At 42.3% G+C, this 19593-nt stretch overlaps 1 protein-coding gene across 2 annotated transcripts; it reads left to right on the forward strand.

Moving 5' to 3' along the window:
• The first annotated feature begins 251 nt into the window (after positions 1–251).
• LOC117558747 (MORC family CW-type zinc finger protein 3-like) lies at positions 252–16157 on the forward strand. 2 transcript variants are annotated; one of them, XM_034235123.1, is made up of 19 exons: positions 252–331; positions 1466–1538; positions 7033–7165; positions 7270–7496; positions 7818–7968; positions 8343–8499; positions 9437–9565; positions 9671–9790; positions 9897–9994; positions 10081–10188; positions 10272–10400; positions 11156–11233; positions 11499–11517; positions 11669–11749; positions 11844–11880; positions 11997–12042; positions 12128–12658; positions 12763–12891; positions 15825–16157. In XM_034235123.1, the coding sequence occupies exons 1-19, from the start codon at positions 293–295 to the stop codon at positions 16090–16092; spliced, it is 2553 nt and encodes an 850-aa protein (XP_034091014.1). In that variant the 5' UTR covers positions 252–292; the 3' UTR covers positions 16093–16157. The 2 variants fall into 2 exon arrangements, with proteins under 2 accessions (XP_034091014.1, XP_034091015.1); XM_034235124.1 differs by lacking the exons at positions 11156–11233; positions 11499–11517; positions 11669–11749; ... (2 more) ...; positions 12128–12658; positions 12763–12891.
• The last annotated feature ends 3436 nt before the right edge of the window (positions 16158–19593 follow it).

Here is a 19593-nt window from a genome sequence, read left to right on the forward strand (position 1 = left end):
ACACCATTGTGATCCAAGGTTCATGGTATTGTGGGAATTCAAATAGTGTGTGTGTGTGTGTGTGTGTGTGTGTGTGTGTGTGTGTGTGTGTGTGTGTGTGTGTGTGTGTGTGTGTGTGTGTGTGTGTGTGTGTGTGTGTGTGTGTGTGTGTGTGTGTGTGTGTGTGTGTGTGTGCGCGCGCGGGCGCGCCTGATGGCAGGTTAAGGCTGGCCTGCCCGTGACAGTTTGTAATAATGCGTGCAAAACAAACAACACCCTATACCGGTCCGGTGGCATCCGTGTTTACCAAAGTATGGCGGCGCAAGGAGACCGCGGTGTCCCGTTCAGTACTGTAAGTAGGATTTACTTGTATTTAATGTTGACAAACTGTGGCGTGAACTGCACCACTGAGGTTCTAATAAACTATATGTATCGTTAAAGAGTTAAATCAGAAAAACTCTGCCTGTGTGTGTTGCCAACTTTGGGTACCTGGCTGGAGTGAGATTTTGATATCATGGGTTTAATTACACATATGCGCACTAAATGACTGCTATCGTGTCAGCAGCGGGACCTTAGCCTATATATGATATATATATATATATATATATATATATATACAATATATACAGTGTTTCCCCTACCATTGTCTTGGAGGGGCGCTGCGCCCCGCCAACGGAGCCCCACGCCCCCCCTGAAATTCAAGGTGTTAAAAAAAAAAGAATTATAAAAAAAGATTATAATTTTTATAATATATATATAGCACCAAATTGAAACTAATCTATATCTACTGTCACTTTTCACATTGAACATGTGCTCTTTTATTAAATAAACTAAACGCTTTCATTTAAGTTGTGAGTTTAGTGTTTTTGACCCTAAGAAACACTGATGCATTAATCAATGACAATAATCCACAGCTCCTCTCTCTATTAATTAACGCACTCTCATACTCTTTGACTCTATTTTGGCCTAGTAGAACAATAAGCAGCAGACTTTTACTTTTTATAATTTCTACTGGATCTTAGATCTGCACATGCGTAATACGGGTCGGGGATTGACCAACCGGCTCCCACTGCTCTGCTGTCTGCTAACGTTGTTAAGAGTGGTGGGGGCGGGGAGGGAGCGGATCGACAGCTTGAGCAGCTGTCAACTCAACATTGTAAATAACCAACCAAAAACGATCGCCGGTTCATCTGGTTTTTGGCGTGAGAATAGTTTGGGCAGCGTGAGAGCGTGACATTGAGAGTGAAAGCGTGAGAGCGTGACATTGAGAGTGAAAGCGTGTGTCACACGCCAGATGCGTGAGAGTTGGCAACCCTGGTGTAACTCACTTAACAAATAGTGACTTATGCCATGCTCTTAAATAATGTTTGTTCTCTGACCACCTATCCTCTGGGACACATTGATTAAATATGAAAAGATGGATGTATGAATATAAGGCCGCTTTGATGTAGTTATTGTGTACTTTTTTAATTTGCTTCCCTTGCAGCTTAGTCCCAAATATCTTCATGCTAATTCCACCAGCCACACCTGGCCCTTCAGCGCCATAGCTGAGCTCATCGGTGAGTCCTCATCACATGATTTCTTCTCTGCTATTTGTTAAGTATTTTTAGTTCTCATTTTACTTTAAGATAAGATAAGAAGGATATTTTTTTATCCCCATGGTTTCATTTAGATATCCATAGCATTAAAGGCTTGAATATCTTTGTATTACTTTGCAGTACTCTATTATTGTTAAATTCCACCTTTGCAGCGTAATAAGGAGAGAGATGCACCTTGTAAGCTGCTGTAAAATGATAATAGGCCTGTTATATTCACGCACACACATCATATCGAGGAAAAAATCCTGGTGTAAATCTGATCCAAAATACATTTCTACTTCCCTTCATGTGGGAACTTCAAATGCTGGAGGTTGCCCCTTCTGGTGGGAATTTATTTATCAAATGTGGATAAAGGATCAAACCATTCAGCTGTCTTGAGGTATTTTATTTCTTGCAAGAAAGTTCAGTCGGTCATACAGAGAGCATTCTATCTGCAGAGTGAAAGATGAAAAATAGTGTTTGGGTTGCATATTTAAACACAGAGAGAGGAGAAAGGGAGGGGTCAAGCTTGGCTATAATGAAAGGAGCATTCTGGGAGTTAGGGAGGCCGTATCAGGATGTTTTCAGTTCATGGAGTGTAACTAGCAACATTGCAACAAATCTTCTTATTAATGACTTTTCCAAAGCTTAGCAAAGAAGTGGAAGCCAGTAAATAAAGATAAACATTAGCAAATAGAATCACACATTGTAGGAGCCATTTTGTGGGTGATGTTGGTGTGTCAGTTTATTTCAGTTATATGTATAGTGCAATATTATTTATGAACACTGGGTGGCAGGGTTTAGCTGCACCGGGTGTATATAAGGAGGTCATAGGTGACAGGAGCGGTGTGGACACAGTATGAGAAGAGCATACCGATTTCACCAGCCCGGCAGATGCTCATAGAATCACTAGAACGCTAAATTAACCCTGGTATGTAAAGACGAATAAACATCATCATAAACCACAACTAAGGACCGGAAAATCATCTGTTTGTGTCTGCGTCTGGATCACTTTTCAACCCTTCTGTGAAAGTAACGGCAAAAATATATAGGACATAGGAAAAGGAAATTGCCATTACATTAAGTGGAATCGTACTTTTGAGTGAAACTGGACAATTGGATTCACTTCAAATTGGATTAAGGATCGTTTTCGGGGAAAACAAATAATTGGATTATTGCACCATCGACTTCTCATCACGGATCAGCTGCACACGCCACAATCAGCTGGAGATTGTTCCCACCTGCGAGGACCGAAGAGGCTGAGAGAGGACTGGGAAAGCGGCCGGGTATGTGCACCGTGCAGCATGATAAGTAGATTGTAAAAGAGATATTAAGCTGTATTGGACAATGGCTTAGTAAATGGATGTGGTGCTGCAACATTGTCAGCTGTTTGAAACAGCGCGCTGTCAGCTAACGGACAATTCCTGAGAACGAAACTTAAAGGGACAGTGAACATTAATCATGTCTGTGACATCTGACGTCACGTCACAAGATGGCGCTGTTGGACTGCAATCTGTGAGAGAAAAAAGGATTATCACTCACACTGCCAAAGGATTGGAATTGTTTATTGCAAACTGCCAAAAAGCAAGAAACTTCAGTTACAAACAAGTAAAGAAGTTAATGGAAGTACTGAAAGAGCTTATGAGCTCAGAAGACAATGCAAAGGAAATACAGTTGAAACTGGTTGAATTTAAGAAGTTGTGTGATGAACTAAAAGAAAATCACAAATCATTAACTGACCTTCAACTGCTTGAAGAAGAAATGGGAAAGCAAAGGCAGTGGCTGCAAGAAAAGATGCATATATTTGATGGATTTATACAAGATGCAAATGTGTGGTTATCTGAGAGTGGACAGGCAATTAGACCCTCTATTGTGGGAAGTGCCATAGAACAAAGTGTCAGCTCAGATGACATCGGACCTGATGACAGCATTTCAAAGGCATCACACCCTCAGTCAAAATACAAACCTGGTTCATCACACGCATCATCTACCTCTTCTGCTCGAATTAAAGCCCAGGCAGAAAGGGCGGCTTTAATCGAAAGGGCGGCAGCACTGAACAAACAACATGAGCTTGATGTAGAAGGGGAACAATTAAAACACCAGAAACAACAGTTGGAACAACAGAAACAACAACAGGAACAACAGTTGGAACAACAGAAACAACAACAGTTGGAACAACAGAAACAACAGTTGGAAGAACAGGTGAAACGGAAAAAGGAACAACTGGATATACAAACTAAGCTGGCAGAAGCCAATGCCAGGCTAAACGTGCTCAGCATGGGATCAAGACACACCTCTAGAGCATCAGATGGGATGAGCTCTTACTTAAACCCTACAGCAAGATTTAACGTACAGGCCACTGAATTCTTGCCTCATCAAGCCCAAACCTCTATTCCCAGACAAAGTATACAGACACATGTGCGGGGACATGTTGACATCACACTACCTGTAATCAACAATGGTAATCAAGGTGACATCTATAACCTAATCCAGAGGCAAAATGACAACACTGCTATGCTGGCTCAACAACATCTCACTTCTACTTTACCTCCAAGAGACATTCCTGTTTATGACGGTGACCCATTGCAGTTTGAAGCTTTCATCCGTGCATTTGAAAGAGGAGTAGAGCGGAAAACTAATGATGAAAGTGACTGCCTGCATTACCTAGAGCAATACACTAGAGGACAACCACAGGACCTAGTGCGCAGCTGCCAACATCTGCCTCCAGCTCAAGGTTATCAAAGGGCAAAACAGCTGCTTAAAGAGCACTTTGGTAATGAACATAAGATCGCCACTGCATACATGAACAAAGCATTTACCTGGACAATGATCAAAGCCGAAGATGTGAAAGCACTGCAAGCCTTCTCTTTGTTCCTAAGAGGTTGTTGCAATTAAATGGAACATCTCACCTATATGGATGAAATGAATGTTGTTTCAAACATGAAACACATACTTCAGAAACTACCCTACAAATTCAGAAGCAAGTGGAGGAATAGAGCATGTCAGCTACAGGAAGAGCGTGGGCATCGAGCTACATTTCCTGACCTTGTTAGCTTCATAGAGAGGCAAGTGAAGATACTGTCAGATCCTCTGTTTGGAAGCATCCAGGATGATAAACCAACTGCAGCTATCAAAACTGTTATCTCTACCTTTTCAAAGGGAAAACCAAGCCTAAGAGCAAGTAGTTTTGCAACAATTATTACCTGCCCAAGAACACCAGTGCTAGAACATGTAACAACGAATGGAATGAAAATACCTCCATCAAGCCACAACTCCCTACATTTGTGTTTGTTCTGCAGAAGAAGTGGTCACTCATTGGAGCAGTGTCCACACATCCTGAAGAAAACACACAGAGAAAGAATGGACTTCTTGAAAGGAAAAGGGGTGTGTTTTGGATGCCTAAAAATAGGACACATGAGCAAACACTGCCACAGTCGTTTGACATGTTATGTGTGCAATCAAAGTCATCCTGAAATACTCCACATTGAACAAAAAGGCAAAAGAGAGGAAGCAGAACACACAAAACAGAATGGGAAGCCAATGGAAAGTAATAGTGTCATCTCACCTCATACATGTGGTCACATTGGGGCCGGTGATGAAAACTCCATCTTCTCCATTGTACCAGTACAAGTAAAGAGCCACAAAGTGTTACAAACTTATGCATTTCTGGACCATGGAAGTTCATCCACCTTTTGCACAGAAAGTTTAATGAGGAGGCTAAACCTTACAGGACAAAGGACTAATATTCTCCTAAAGACAATGAATCAGAGAAAGATTGTGTCTAGTCATCATATCTCAGGTTTGGAAATATCGAGTCTGGACGAAAACAATTTCCTTCAACTATCCGATGTGTTTACACATAAAACCATGCCCGTTTCCAAGCACAATATTCCTCTACAAGAAGATCTGGAAAAATGGCCTTACTTAAAGGACATCAAAATTAATGAAATTGCTTCTGGCATTGACCTACTCATTGGGACAAATTCTCCTAAGGTATTGGAACCTTGGGAGCTGATCAATAGCCAAGGAGAAGGACCGTACGCTGCAAAGACCCTACTGGGGTGGGTCTTCTATGGTCCCCTAAAAGGAAGCAACGACAGCAGAGATGCTAATGGCCACCCTGCTGCTGCTGTTAATCGGATAGCCATGGTACACCTAGAGGAGCTATTGGTCAAACAATACAAGCATGATTTCAAGGAAAATACAAGCAAGGAAACAGAGGAAATGTCCAGAGAAGACAAACAATTCCTGAACATTATGAATCACTCTGCAAACATGTCAGACGCCAAAGAGGATGGCGATGTTGTAGCGGACGCCAAAGAGGATGGAGATGTTGTAGCAGACGCCAAAGAGGATGGCGATGTTGTAGCAGATGCCAAAGGAGACAGTGATAGGGATGTTGAAGGCAAAACTGAGGGCCCCCAAGAAGAAGAAGATGAGGGTCGGGATTCAGGTGATTACTATGAAGAGGCAGAAGACGAGCCTTTTGAAAGCCAGCCGACTTCAGACTCCTGTCACAGCATGCCTGACTTCACAGCAGATGTCGAGTTACACCAATCTGACGCAGTGCCTGAGGAAGAAGCCAAGCCTGTGGCCGAGAAAGTGAAGATGTCAGATGGACACTACTGCCTAGACTTGCCATTCAGACAAGAAAATCCCAGCTTGCCCAACAACAAACACGTTACCGAGCAGCTCATCTGCGATTTTGCTGCTATGGTAGCAGGGCACCGGCTGAACCCAAGTGACAGACCTGAAGAAGTGACTGACTCATCAATGCAGGAGCCCTATAAGGAGAGGCTTGGAATTGGGTGAAAATATAACCCACAGGTTCTCTCAGCGCTGGACGGGATGGCAACACTACTGCTTCAACCTAAGAACAGCAAAGACTGATGACCCTTAAAATAAGGGAGAAGAAAATAAACTAAAAATTATTTAAGAATTACATGCTAACACATACACACCATTTGTATAGCTCCTTTATTATTTATTGGTAATTGTTTTTGTTTTCATACTAAAGCCAATTAGGGGCCGGTGTGTAGGAGCCATTTTGTGGGTGATGTTGATGTGTCAGTTTATTTGAGTTATATGTATAGTGCAATATTATTTATGAACACTGGGTGGCAGGGTTTAGCTGCACCGGCTGTATATAAGGAGGTCATAGGTGACAGGAGCGGTGTGGACACAGTAGGAGAAGAGCATACCGATTCCACCAGCCCGGCAGATGCTCATAGAATCACTAGAACGCTAAATTAACCCTGGTATGTAAAGACGAATAAACATCATCATAAACCACAACTAAGGACCGGAAAATCATCTGTTTGTGTCTGCGTCTGGATCACTTTTCAACCCTTCTGTGAAAGTAACGGCAAAAATATATAGGACATAGGAAAAGGAAATTGCCATTACACACATGATTATGTATTAAAGTAAATAAGTGGGTATAATATGTTTCTGTTACATTGTCTTCTCTCGACAGACAATGCCTATGATCCAGATGTCAATGCCAAACAGTTCTGGATTGATAAGATTGTGGTCAAAGATAAGGACTGCCTTAGCTTTATGGATAATGGATATGGACTAGACAAAGATAAAATACACAAGATGCTCAGGTAATTTGAAATGGCTCACCAAACGAATGTTGTACATGATACATTCGTGTATAAACCATGCTGTTATTCACTAAAGAATTTATGCATTTCCCCCCCTTTTTAAGCTTTGGCTACAGTGACAAGACTCCTATAAACGGTGTAACGCCGATTGGTATGTACGGCAACGGTTTCAAGTCTGGATCCATGCGCCTCGGCAAAGACGCCATCGTGTTTTCAAAGTCAAAGAGTGTGTCCTGCGTTGGGATGCTCTCTCAGACCTACCTGGAAGAGATTGGTGCTAAACAAATAATTGTTCCTATTGTATGCTTTGAATGGAATGAAAAAAGCAAGTATATCCTTTACCTGCTGCGTTAAGGCATGTTGCTTCATGTAAACTAAATGTAAATTATGAAAATGACATGCAAATCCCAGCATCTGATGGAATGGGTGCTAGATCAAATGTAACCGAGAAAGAACAAGAACAGATAGATTCTAAACACCAAATGTGACAGCTCAAAATGTTACACAGCAGCATTCCTATCCTTCAGACGAGAGTTGTAGAAAAATATTATGAGAACCCAAATAGTTTGCTTAACATACAAATGTAATCATACACCAGATACATATTTCCAATTGTCCTCATTTAAGAAGTTTTCCTTAACTTGGGCTATACTCAGTGTAAAAGAAGAACACAAGGCCAGTCTTCAGGACATCCTGAGCTATTCCCCATTCAACAAAGTGGACGAAATTCATGCTGAGATCGAAGCCATCAGTTCCCATGGGTCCGAAACCGGCACACAGATCATCATCTGGAATCTCCGCAGGTCTGAGGGTTCTTCACACACACACAAACCGTTATGTTTTATTTCGGAGACCAAGGGCTAGTAGTTCCTGTACATGCCTGATCAAACTACATCAACTATTCTAATTTAGTCATCATTAATTTAAACATGACTTATGAGGTAATAAAAAGTCAAAGCTAGATGTTTGAATAAAAATGTGTTTCACAACCATGTGTCCACTTTGGCTTTAAATCTGTTTCCAACAAACAGCAGGGTTACCTATCAACAATGAATAACACTATAGTTCTGCATGTTAATTGCTGTTTGATGTCAGTTGTTGGTATTAGGGAGGCCCAATAACTCAAAGATTATGATAATGACTGATCACCAATGTCTTTGTTTTATATTTTTAACAGTACATCTAGTAGACCATCAGAATTTGATTTTGAGAGGGACCGCTACGATTTCAGAATACCATCTGAACTCGACGAGACAATGAAGGACGCTGTTCCAAAACCAGGTCCAAGTCAAGCGACCGAGTCAAACACCCCTGAGAGTGTTTCCTCACTGCGGGTAAGTAGCTGTTTTTGTCGCCCACAGTCACACATTTCATAGTGATACGTATACAATCATGAAAACTGAGGCCAATTAGGTTACATTATGCAACTTACACAAGTGTCGTGTAAAAAAAGGTAAAGCTTCCAGTTTACAAATAATGAGAATGTATTTTTTATGGAATTAGGAGTTTTTCACTGGATCTCAGTGAAAAAATTCACTGAGATCCAGTTGGAAGAAGGATTCTTATCTTAGCTTCAGAGTCAACACAGAGGATTGTGTTTTGGATTCATGCTGCCAGGGAGTAAGGGACGACACACAAGGAGCTTTGTCTGCCTTTCCATTTGCATCCTGCATTTTAACCCAATGGAGGGAGACAGACAAAATGCCAAAACACAAATGCAAATTATGACTAGGGAATTCCAGGATGACTCATTTAACATCTTGTTGTAATTGTGATCTAAAGCAAGATTTATGGCACTCCTGCGATGTGTCACCACAGCCCTGACCCTGCCCCCCCCCATACTTGATCAAGGAAAAGGACTACTTGTTTATTTGAATAATTTATAACCAACACAAGTATAATCAGAAACATAACGTATTTAAACATGACTGTTGTGTAACTCAAAATGTTAACTGTACCAGTGTTAGTCAACACACATTGGATAAATAGTCAAATAATAAATCAGTATGCTATAACAGCATAATACAATTCCTTGCATTATGGTAGGTCGATTTTTGATGTGTTTTCTTCAACAGTAGTACCTTAATTGTAGGTTTATAAAACATATTTTTCTTTTTGAAATCGTATGATAAGTAGGCAAATTGAATCCATTTAATTGTAGATAATCTGTGTTGTGTCCAAGAGAAAAAGAGAATTTCCTTAAAACCTGATACTGATTTTTGATATCTCTTCCGTTGTATTGGGTTATAATTGTGTTTCTACTGTCTGTAGGCATATTGCAGTATTCTCTACTTGAAGCCTCGGATGAAAATCATCATACGGGGTCAAAAGGTGAAATCTCAGCTCATTGCTAAGACACTGGCCTCCGTCAGAAAGGACCACTACAAGCCCACTTTCCTGGTATCCTTTCTCCACAGAGAATAGATAATTGTGTATGATTTGGGACATTTTGTTGTTCATCTTTGTCTTGTCAAGTGTTTGAGTTTCCCTTACATTTTCTTTTAGACCAAACGCATTCCCATCACTTTTGGCTATAACACCAAAAGTGAAGACCAGTATGGCATTATGATGTATCACAAGAATCGGCTCATCAAAGCCTATGAACGTGTAGGCTGCCAGCTCAAGGTGAGTTGGTGTTGTTTTGTGGAGCGTGTTTGTATATTACACATTTTCAAGGGTTTCTAAATGTCATCATCTGGTATTCATGTTTCTGAACCGTTGCCTTCTGCAGGCCAACAAGGAAGGAGTTGGGGTCATTGGGATCATAGAGTGTTTCTTTCTGGAACCTACCCACAACAAACAGAGCTTTGATGAGACAGATAAGTACAGGTAAGACTATCAATTCTGTTTTGATTATATCGGTACGATTACGGCCCAGGAATACAGAAATCTGAAGTATTCATGTATTTTTATAGGAAAACAATGAACAACTTGGGGACCAAACTGAAGGAGTACTGGAATGAAATTGCCTACAAGAAAAAACAAGAGAATCCAAACAGCACCATACCCATGGAAGATATCACGTTAGTACATTTTGCAGGGACTATCATCGTGTATTCTACACGTTTATTTGTCTAGCAATGTTTGCCTCTTTCTTTGTCCTTAGGAAGCGACCAGATCAAAACTGGGTGCAGTGTGATGAGTGCTTGCGCTGGCGCAAACTCCCTGATGGGATCGACGACCTCAAGCTGCCAGAGAAATGGTACTGCCATTTGAACCCGGATCCTCAGTTCAGGTAACGAGAGCATTCTCCTAACCCCTGTTGCAATGATAATAAGCTTCTGTGATAAATAAACTAATATACATTTCTAAGTGATTAAAACGCAATAATCATAGTATTGACTCCAACTTGATCTCCAGGTGCAGATTGGCTGTTTGTTTATAGCTGTAATAACTTGTTTATAATACTAGTTAAGCCAGATAAGCAGGGACATTGCTGGACTACTGAGCGGTGCCTAATCAAGACAGTTGGGTTAAGAGTCACATGTGAACTGGCTGAGTAGATTTATGATAGTTAATAACCTCTGCAGGGCATGGTTATAGGTCAAAAAATCATAAGGCAAGGCAAGTTTATTTATATAGCTCATTTCAACACAAGGCAATTCAAAGTGCTTTACAAAAATGAAAGACATTAAGAAACATGTTATAAAATGACATTTAAAAACACTCATTTAATGGCAAAGATACATGAATACAAGTGACAGTGCAGTGTGAGATACACACATCTGAAATGTTTAGGTCTGACTCTCAATCATTGCTAACTTTTTAGCAGAAATAGATTTCTATGACCTCACTTTCTTTCTTAATCTGACCCCATGGTACCTTTCAGTTTTCACCGAAACTATTCCTCTTTTTTAAATGCACATTAGTTAAGTTTAAGTTGTCTTTTCTATTTAACACGAATCTCAGTCTTCCACATAAATACTACTCCAACTTTTGCCACATTGTTCTGTGATTTGAAATGAGAAGCATCTTAATGTTCTCTCCCAGGAGCTGCCAGGCAGAAGAGGAGCCTGAGGACTCAGATGACGATCTGCAACCTTCATACTGCAAGACGTATAAACTAAAGTGAGTCCCAATGTACATTTTTGACACTGCCCAAAAAGGTAATTTAGTGCTCGGACTCAAAATTAATTGCATGTATTGTTGGGAAATCAACCACACCCTAAATGTTTCTGAGGTTTGTATCTTTATCCTCACCTGTAATCGACTGGCCAACTTTCCGATCATATATTTTTGTATCAAGCTGCCAAAATCTTCTTTAATACATTATTTGAGCATAATAAAGGAAGTGACTTGCCTTGCCTAACCTGTGCTTGTGTATTATCTACAGAGAAAAGGAAGAGCAAAAGGTAAGGACGCACCCTATGCTGTAATTCACCTGTTTCCTCCACATGGTACCAAGTTGGGTATAAAAAGTTATTTGAATGATAATATTTGTTTCCAATTATTTAAAAGTATACATTTATCTATTGGCACTAAAACATGTATTTATTTTTCTAGGCTGAGGAGGCTCAAAAGCATCAGGAAGCGCTGCATTTGGCTAATGTCACCAAGCAGAAACAGGCCCAAATACATCCGCAGGTTGGGAGAGCCGACTAACCGTGATGTCATTTTACTGAAGACATCGTTTGTGTTTAACGGTCTATGTTTTTCTTTTTGTTGTTCTTGTTGACAGGCTGTGGCTCCCCCCTCCACACCTACTACCCCAAAGAGTAGGTTTAACAACGTTGCCCCAAGGGGGGGCTGGTATGTGTGTCTGGTGTTATGTGTGTGAAAGAGAGAGAAAACGTTTTAGAGATTTAAAAATATCTGTTTTATTTCTCTCTAGCTTGCAGCCCAAGTAGCAGTGATCTTCCAATTAATCCCCCCCAGAGGTAGTTTTTATCTGCCGTTTACAAGCATAAATGTATCCATGTGACTTTGTTTAAGAAGCATTCTAATTGTGCTTTGTGTGCATAGCAAGGGGAAAAGAACCCAGCCTGCTTCTCCACAAATGACCCCCAAAAGACAGAGACAGAATGGCTTCGCTCAGGGCAAATTAGACCCATCAACATCAGTGAATGTGAGCCCACTGAGCTCCCCATCAGTTCTCAGTGATAACGAAAATGATGATGACATTTGCATCTTGGAGTGGGCCAGTACCCCCAAGCCAAATCTGACCGTCAACTTGTCTAAAGTGAAGACCGAGGCGGAGCAAAGTGATGCTGAGGTGGTCAAGGTGATGGAGTGCAGCGATGATGCTGCTTTGGATAACGGCCCAGAGATAAATGCTGCGGGAACGAGCTCTACAGCGTCTGCAGCTGTGGGAACCAGTACCTCCACAGCACCCCCCACAGAGGTGTCCACTAGCACCACCCAAATCACAAACCAAACTGAAGGGGAGGAGAGAGTGGCGCTGAGTACATCTAATAAGAGTGATATAACAAAGCCTTCAGGTGTCTGCAGTGTCGAGCAAAGTGTAACTAAGGAAGAGAGCAGTGTAGATACCACGTTAGTACATTTTGCAGTGACTATCATCGTGTATTCTACATAATTTTTCGTCTAGAAATTTGCTTCCTACTTGCTCAGACACTTGTCTCTATCTGTATCCTTAGGAAGCGACCAGATCAAAACTGCGTGCAGTGTGATGAGGGTTTGCACTGGTGCAAACTCACTGATGGGATCGACTCCGACAAGCTGCCAGAGAAATTGTACTGCCATTTGAACCCGGATCCTCAGTTCAGGTAACTAGAGCATTCTCCAAACCCCTCTTGCAATGATAATAAGCTTCTGCGATAAATAAACTAATACAAGTGGAAAAACATGTAGTTTACATTTCTATCCACATCTCCTCTTTTTTGTACACATACTCCATAAAAGTACGTCTAGATCTGCACACACACACCTGTGGATACATCAAACCTCTTGTGACGGAGTTTTATTTGTCCGTTCGAAACATAGGCTTAGTCGGTTGTTTTAAGCTCCAAAACTTTATTTATACAGCAACAAAAAAATATATAGGCTACCGTTTGACAAAAGTGAAACAGTACAACTCAAACAAACTAAATCAAAGCTACCAAACTAGGTTGTCTATTACTCATGGAATACACACAGTCCAGCCGTTGCCTTCACTGCAACAATCTCCCGAATGACACTTCCAGGGCCAACACCGTCCCTTTTGAACCCATAGCCCCTCCCCACAGGCTTACCGTCAACAGGTTACACAATTAACTCAAAACCACATTGTCTACATTACATTTAGCTGACGCTTTTATCCAAAGCGACTTACAATAAGTACATTCGACCAGGAAGACACAACCTTGAAGAAAACAGAATCATATAAGTACATCAGGTTTCATAGAGCCAAACATTTCAAGTGCTACTCAACTGGCTTTAGGTAAGCCAGTCCTTTATTAGTATAAAAGTGCTTCGTTAATAGTTCTAACGCTCGAAGTGGAGTCGAAAGAGATGAGTTTTCAGTTTGCGCCGGAAGATGTGCAAGCTATCTGCTGTCCTGATGTCAATGGGGAGCTCATTCCACCATCCTGGAGCCAGGACAGCAAACCCACGTGTTTTCGCCGATGGGAACTTGGGTCCCCCTCGCAGCGAGTCGTTTGGCTGATGCAGAGCGTAGTGCACGCGCTGGGGTGTACGGTTTAACCATGTCCTGGATGTAGGAAGGGCCAGATCCATTCGCAGCATGGTAAGCAAGTACCAGTGTCTTGAAGTGGATTCTAGCAGTTACCGGAAGCCAGTGAAGGGAGCGGAGGAGCGGAGTGGTGTGGGAAAATTTAGGAAGGTTGAAGACCAGACGAGCCGCTGCATTCTGGATGAGCTGCAGAGGTCGGATGGCACATGCAGGTAGACCAGCCAGGAGGGAGTTGCAGTAGTCTAGGCGTGAGATGACGAGAGCCTGGACCAGAACCTGAGTCGCTTTCTGTGTCAGCTGGGGACGTATCTTCCTGATGTTGTAAAGCGTGTATCTGCAGCAACGGGTTGTAGCAGCGATGTTTGCAGTGAAGGACAGGTTGTTATCTAGGGTCACACCCAGATTCCTTGCAGTCTGAGTCGGGGAAACGACAGAGGTGCCGATGTTGATAGTCAGGTCAAGAGTGGGACAATCTTTTCCCGGAAGGAAGAGCAGCTCAGTCTTGTCAAGGTTGAGCTTGAGGTGGTGAGCAGACATCCACTGAGAGATGTCAGCTAGACAAGCAGAGATGCGTGCGACGACCTGGGTCTCTGAGCGGGCAAAGGACAGAATTAATTGGGTGTCGTCAGCGTAGCAGTGGTAAGAAAAACCATGCGGGCTAATGACTGATCCGAGCGAGTTTGTGTACGGGGAGAAGAGGAGGGGACCAAGAACAGAGCCCTGAGGGACCCCTGTAGTTAATTGACAAGGGTCGGACTCAGACCCTCTCCAAGTCACCCTGTAGGTACGGTCTTTCAGGTATGAGGTGAGGAGGGAAAGTGCAGAGCCTGAAACTCCAAGTTTTGGAGAGTGCGAAGGAGGATCTGATGATTCACCGTGTCGAATGCAGCAGACAGGTCCAACAGGATGATGACAGAGGAGAGGGATGCAGTTTTGGCAGTGTGCAGTTCCTCCGTGACAGCAATGAGAGCAGTTTCTGTGGAGTGACCTGCCTTGAAACCAGACTGGTGCGGATCCAGAAGGTTGTTCTGATTGAGATAACAGGAGAGTTGTTTAAAGACAGCGCGTTCAAGTGATTTAGACAGGAACGGGAGGAGAGAGACAGGCCTGTAGTTTATAACATCAGACGGGTTGAGAGTGGGTTTCTTTAGGAGAGGGTTTACTCTTGCCTCCTTGAGACGGTTTGGAAAGTGACCAGAAGTTAGAGAAGTGTTGATGAAATGGGTGAGAAACAGTAGAATATCAGGAGCATAAATGTACATACATGTAATCCACATAAATGTAATCCCTCAAACATGAGGAAACTATCCGACCCAAACATACACAGGTTAACTACCTCTTAACACAATCATTCCCCATAATTAATAAACGCAAAATAAATAATTGTATGGTTCATGACATCATATTGAAATCACGGAAGTGATGCGCCTCCGTCTTTTCCACATTCCCTTTGCTGTAACGTAAGTATCGTAATATAGTTAAATGCATGTTGAAATAATTGTAGACTCACAAGCGTGCACTTATGGTCGCACTACAGAAAGGAAGGGGAAAAAGGGACGTTTTAGTGATGATTTAACCTGATTTATTGACGAACGGAAGAGAGCAGGAAATGTTTGGTGTGTGTGTCGGCTGTCAGTGGCGGAGTCAGTCACTCTGTGATCCGCTCCGTCACACCTCTAAACATAAACAGATGCTTTTGAAATTATTCAATCACAATAATCATACTATTGACTCCAAATTGATCTCCAGGTGAAGATTGACTGTCTGTTTATAGCTGTAATAACTGGTATCTGTTTATAATAGCGGTGAAGCCAGATAAGCAGGGACATTGCTGGACTGCTGAGCGGTGCCTAATCAAGACAGTTGGGTTAGGGGTCACATGTGAATTGGCTTAGTAGATGTACAGTATAAGACATACCCTCTGCAGGGCGTGGTTATGAATCTCAGTCTTCCACCAAAAATACTACTCCAACTTTTGCCACTTTGTTCTGTGATTTGAAACGAGAAGCATCTAATTTTCTCTCCCAGGAGGTGCAAGGCTGAACAGGAGGCTGTGGACTCAGATGATAAAGTCTCAGATGGAGTGACACATCATGAGGATAGTGAGGAAAAAGCTGGACCTTCTTACCACAGTCTTACCTGCCAACTGCCAGACGCGCGGAGCAGGCTGCAGGAGCTGATCAGTGTGAAGGAGAGCTCCAACCAGGCCAGCCAGACCAGTGGCGGCGCCAGAGATTTTCTTTTGGGGGTGCTGTGGGGTAGCTTGATGTTTCATAGAGGGTGCTCAAACATTTAGGGTTTCCCATTAAGCTACCGGGCGCTACAGTTGAATTTTCCACTGTAACACTCCCCACACGCATACACAGTGTACCCGTGACTGTTACAATGAAGGCTCGATAATCAGCTCACGGCATATTGGTGTAAGCAGGGGTAAAGTGCTATTTTTATAAGTGGGGAGTGGACCTAACATCCTCTAGGGGGGTCCTCACCTCCTCTAGGGGGGTCTGCCCCTCTGGGAAGATTTTTTTTAATATTGAAATTAAATGCATCAATCTGGTGCACTTTGAGAGAGAAATGAGATCTATGGATCTCTCAACACCCATATGAAACAGAACTGTTTCTATTTCTTTATGGATATTTTACAAAACACTCCCCTTTTAAACTGTATTCTTGTTTTACTGTCATGTAGTATTTCATACCTGTTTTTCATTGATGCTCTTATTTCTTTATACCTATATAAACGTGTACCTAAAATACTATATTTACATTAATCGTGACCAAACCGTTTTGAGACCCATTGAGATAACTTAAAGTTAGCTATGTAAACACTGAGAGAGTCCTTTACTTCACCTGAGCTGAGGTTATCTGAGACTCTCATACCTCATTCACACCAACGGTGTTTCAGGGCCGGTTCGGAGCTGGAGCTTGAAAAGCACCGGGTTTTCCTCTTCACACCGCAGCGGAGCAGCCTCTTAGCTCCGGAATCTGGTTAGTTTCAAGCACCAAAAAAATTGTCCGGCCAGAGCAAAAGCACCACATACGTCACGCTTACGTCGAGGCGGGGGCAGAGACAGATCAACTCCTGAACAACAACAAAAAGCCCGCGTTTTATCCAGTTTGTACACAACGATGGAGAAACTTAACAAGAGTTTCAGTGTTTTTGCCATAGACTGTATAAATAAAGGTTTCTGCTCATGGTGAAGCAACGTATCTGCGTGTTAAGGTGGAACCTGAGCATTCACGTTGATCACTTCATTATAAATATTAAACTTTACATGTTCATTTGAGAACAGCTGTTACATACCTGGGTGAAGGTTACAGTTCATTTAAATGACAGATACAACGTTACTCCACACTCATGGTTCAGTCCACCTTAAGAAATAAGACCGACCTCGGAAGCAGTTGTGTTTTAAAAAAAACCTTTATTGACACGAGTACACTTTTTATAAGAATATAACTAAACCACAGAAATGACTCCGGAAAAGCTGCAGATAGAGCCATAAGAAATGAATGCAACTGATTTCATCCGCGCGGTTTGGCTTTATGAAGCAGGCACCCAACCGGTTACGTCATGACGCAAACGATGACGCAACGACGCATTACCAGTCGGACTCTGGGCGGTGTGAAAAGAGCCAGAGCTAAACCGAAGAACTGGTTCTGAACCTGAAAAGCTCTAGCACGGAGCTTGAACCGGAGTTGCGTTGGTGTGAATGAGGTATCAGTCTGACAGGAGAGAGTTCTCCCTCCACCTTGTTGAAAAAGTAGTAATAGTAATCAGCATTCTTATTTCTGTTTCAGGCAATCCCAATCTTCACCCCTAAATGCTTCTTTAGGGAATTAGATAAGTGCACTTCCACTTTTATTTAGGATAAAGCTGTACCTTGAATTCGGAGAGAGTATTTGGAAAGGCCAAAGGGGGAGGGGGATTTGTCCTCACCCAATTATTTGTATTATTGTTGGGCTGCCAACATCCACAAGCTGATGTTTTGGGTTGATGTGACGGACGAATCCCCAACTGGGGATATACAGTTTTTCTATTGTACATACTGTCCCTAGGTTCAATTCTCACAAAACACAACATCCCCTTCCATTGTTACGCCAATGATGTATAGATCTATCTGCCTCTCAAGTCAAATGTCAACTCATTACAGCTGCTTAACAGAGATAAAATCCTGGCTGAGCCCAAATGTCCTCAACCTCAACGAGAGCAAGACCGAGGTCATCATCCCCAGTTGAAATTCTGGGCTCCCTCAATAAAAACATCCTCCCCTCTGTCATGAACCTTGGAGTGACCTTCAATAGCGCTTTTACATTTGATAAGCAGGTCAGCACCATAGTTAAGACCTGCTTTTTTTTTTTTTAAATTTTTTTTAAATATGACTATTGGCCAATACCAAGTCGTTTTTATCTTTTAAAGACCTAGAAAGGGTGATTAATACCTTTGTTACCTAGGGATTGGATTATTGCAACCCTCTGTATGTGGGTATGGACCAGGCGGTCTAGTGCAGAACGCAGCGGCAAGTCTTCTCACTGGCCATAAAAAGCGTCACCACATCACCCCAATTCTGGCCTCATTGCACTGGCTTCCAATTCGGTTCCGAATTGATTTTAAACTTCTTTTATTTGTTTTTAAAGCACTAAATGGGCTGGCTCCGGCTTATTTAGTAGAACTCCTCCATCGCTACACCCCAGCCAGAGCATTAAGGTTGGCTGACCAGCTGTTGCTGATAGTGCCCAAGGCTCAAAACCCGATGGCACCGAGCCTTCGCAGCAGGCATGTGAGGTCGGTCCAGACCCTAGGGGTTTTTTTAATCTACACTTAAGACTCACTTCTCTCTGGCCTTCTAGTCAGAGCGGGGCACGACTCCTGACATTTCCCTGTGTGTGATTTTATTTTTGCTGTTGTAATTTATTGTCTTCTGGTGTTTTTATTGCATGTACAGCACTTTGGCTCGACCAAAAATCGTTTTAAAAATGTGCTATATAAATAAAACTTGATTTGATGTTTCTTCAGATATTTGCAGATACGTAGTTATGTCAGGACCCACTTCTCTATGGCAGCCCCACAGAGTACCTGGATTGATGACTGTTTAAATATGGATCCATGTGACAGGGGTCTGGTGTCTGTATTATATGACCATATTCAGAGGGTCGCCGCCCCGTTGCTTAATCACTGGCAATGGGAGGAAGAGCTGGGAATTACTATATCAGATACTATCTGGCAGGCAGCAATTATATTTGTCCACTCATCCTCAATGTGCATTAGACATGGGCTGCTGCAATTTAAGGTTTTGCATAGGTTACATCTATCTGCAAGTAAACTGGCCACATTTTACCCAGGTTTTGACCCAACCTGCATCAGGTGCAGTCGGGACCCGGCCAGCATAAGTCACATGTTTCGGCTCCGTCCAAAATTGGCCCCTTTTTGGACTGGTATATTTAAAACCTTTTCGTACATGTGTAACACGGCTGTGGATGCAAACCCATTGACAGCATTATTTGGCGTGGTCCCACAGGAGACACGAATAACTGATCAGGCTGAGGCATTCTCTACCCTACTTGCTAGACGTCTGATAAACTATTTTACTATTTTACATGCAACACCCTCCATAAAACCAAACTAGTGTTTGGCCACAGATACCAAAACACACATTACATAGTTCACAAGCCTACTATTGAATGCTTAGAAGCTGCCACCTGCTGCTTCCAAGCCACACACTCCGCCACTAAATGACCAGCGTCAAGACAAGAGAAACACAATCTCTTAGTGTCAGGACCTGGGAGAGAAACAGAATGA

This window comes from Gymnodraco acuticeps, unplaced genomic scaffold (assembly GCF_902827175.1).
Source record: "Gymnodraco acuticeps unplaced genomic scaffold, fGymAcu1.1, whole genome shotgun sequence".
In the NCBI taxonomy this organism is placed as follows: domain Eukaryota; kingdom Metazoa; phylum Chordata; class Actinopteri; order Perciformes; family Bathydraconidae; genus Gymnodraco; species Gymnodraco acuticeps.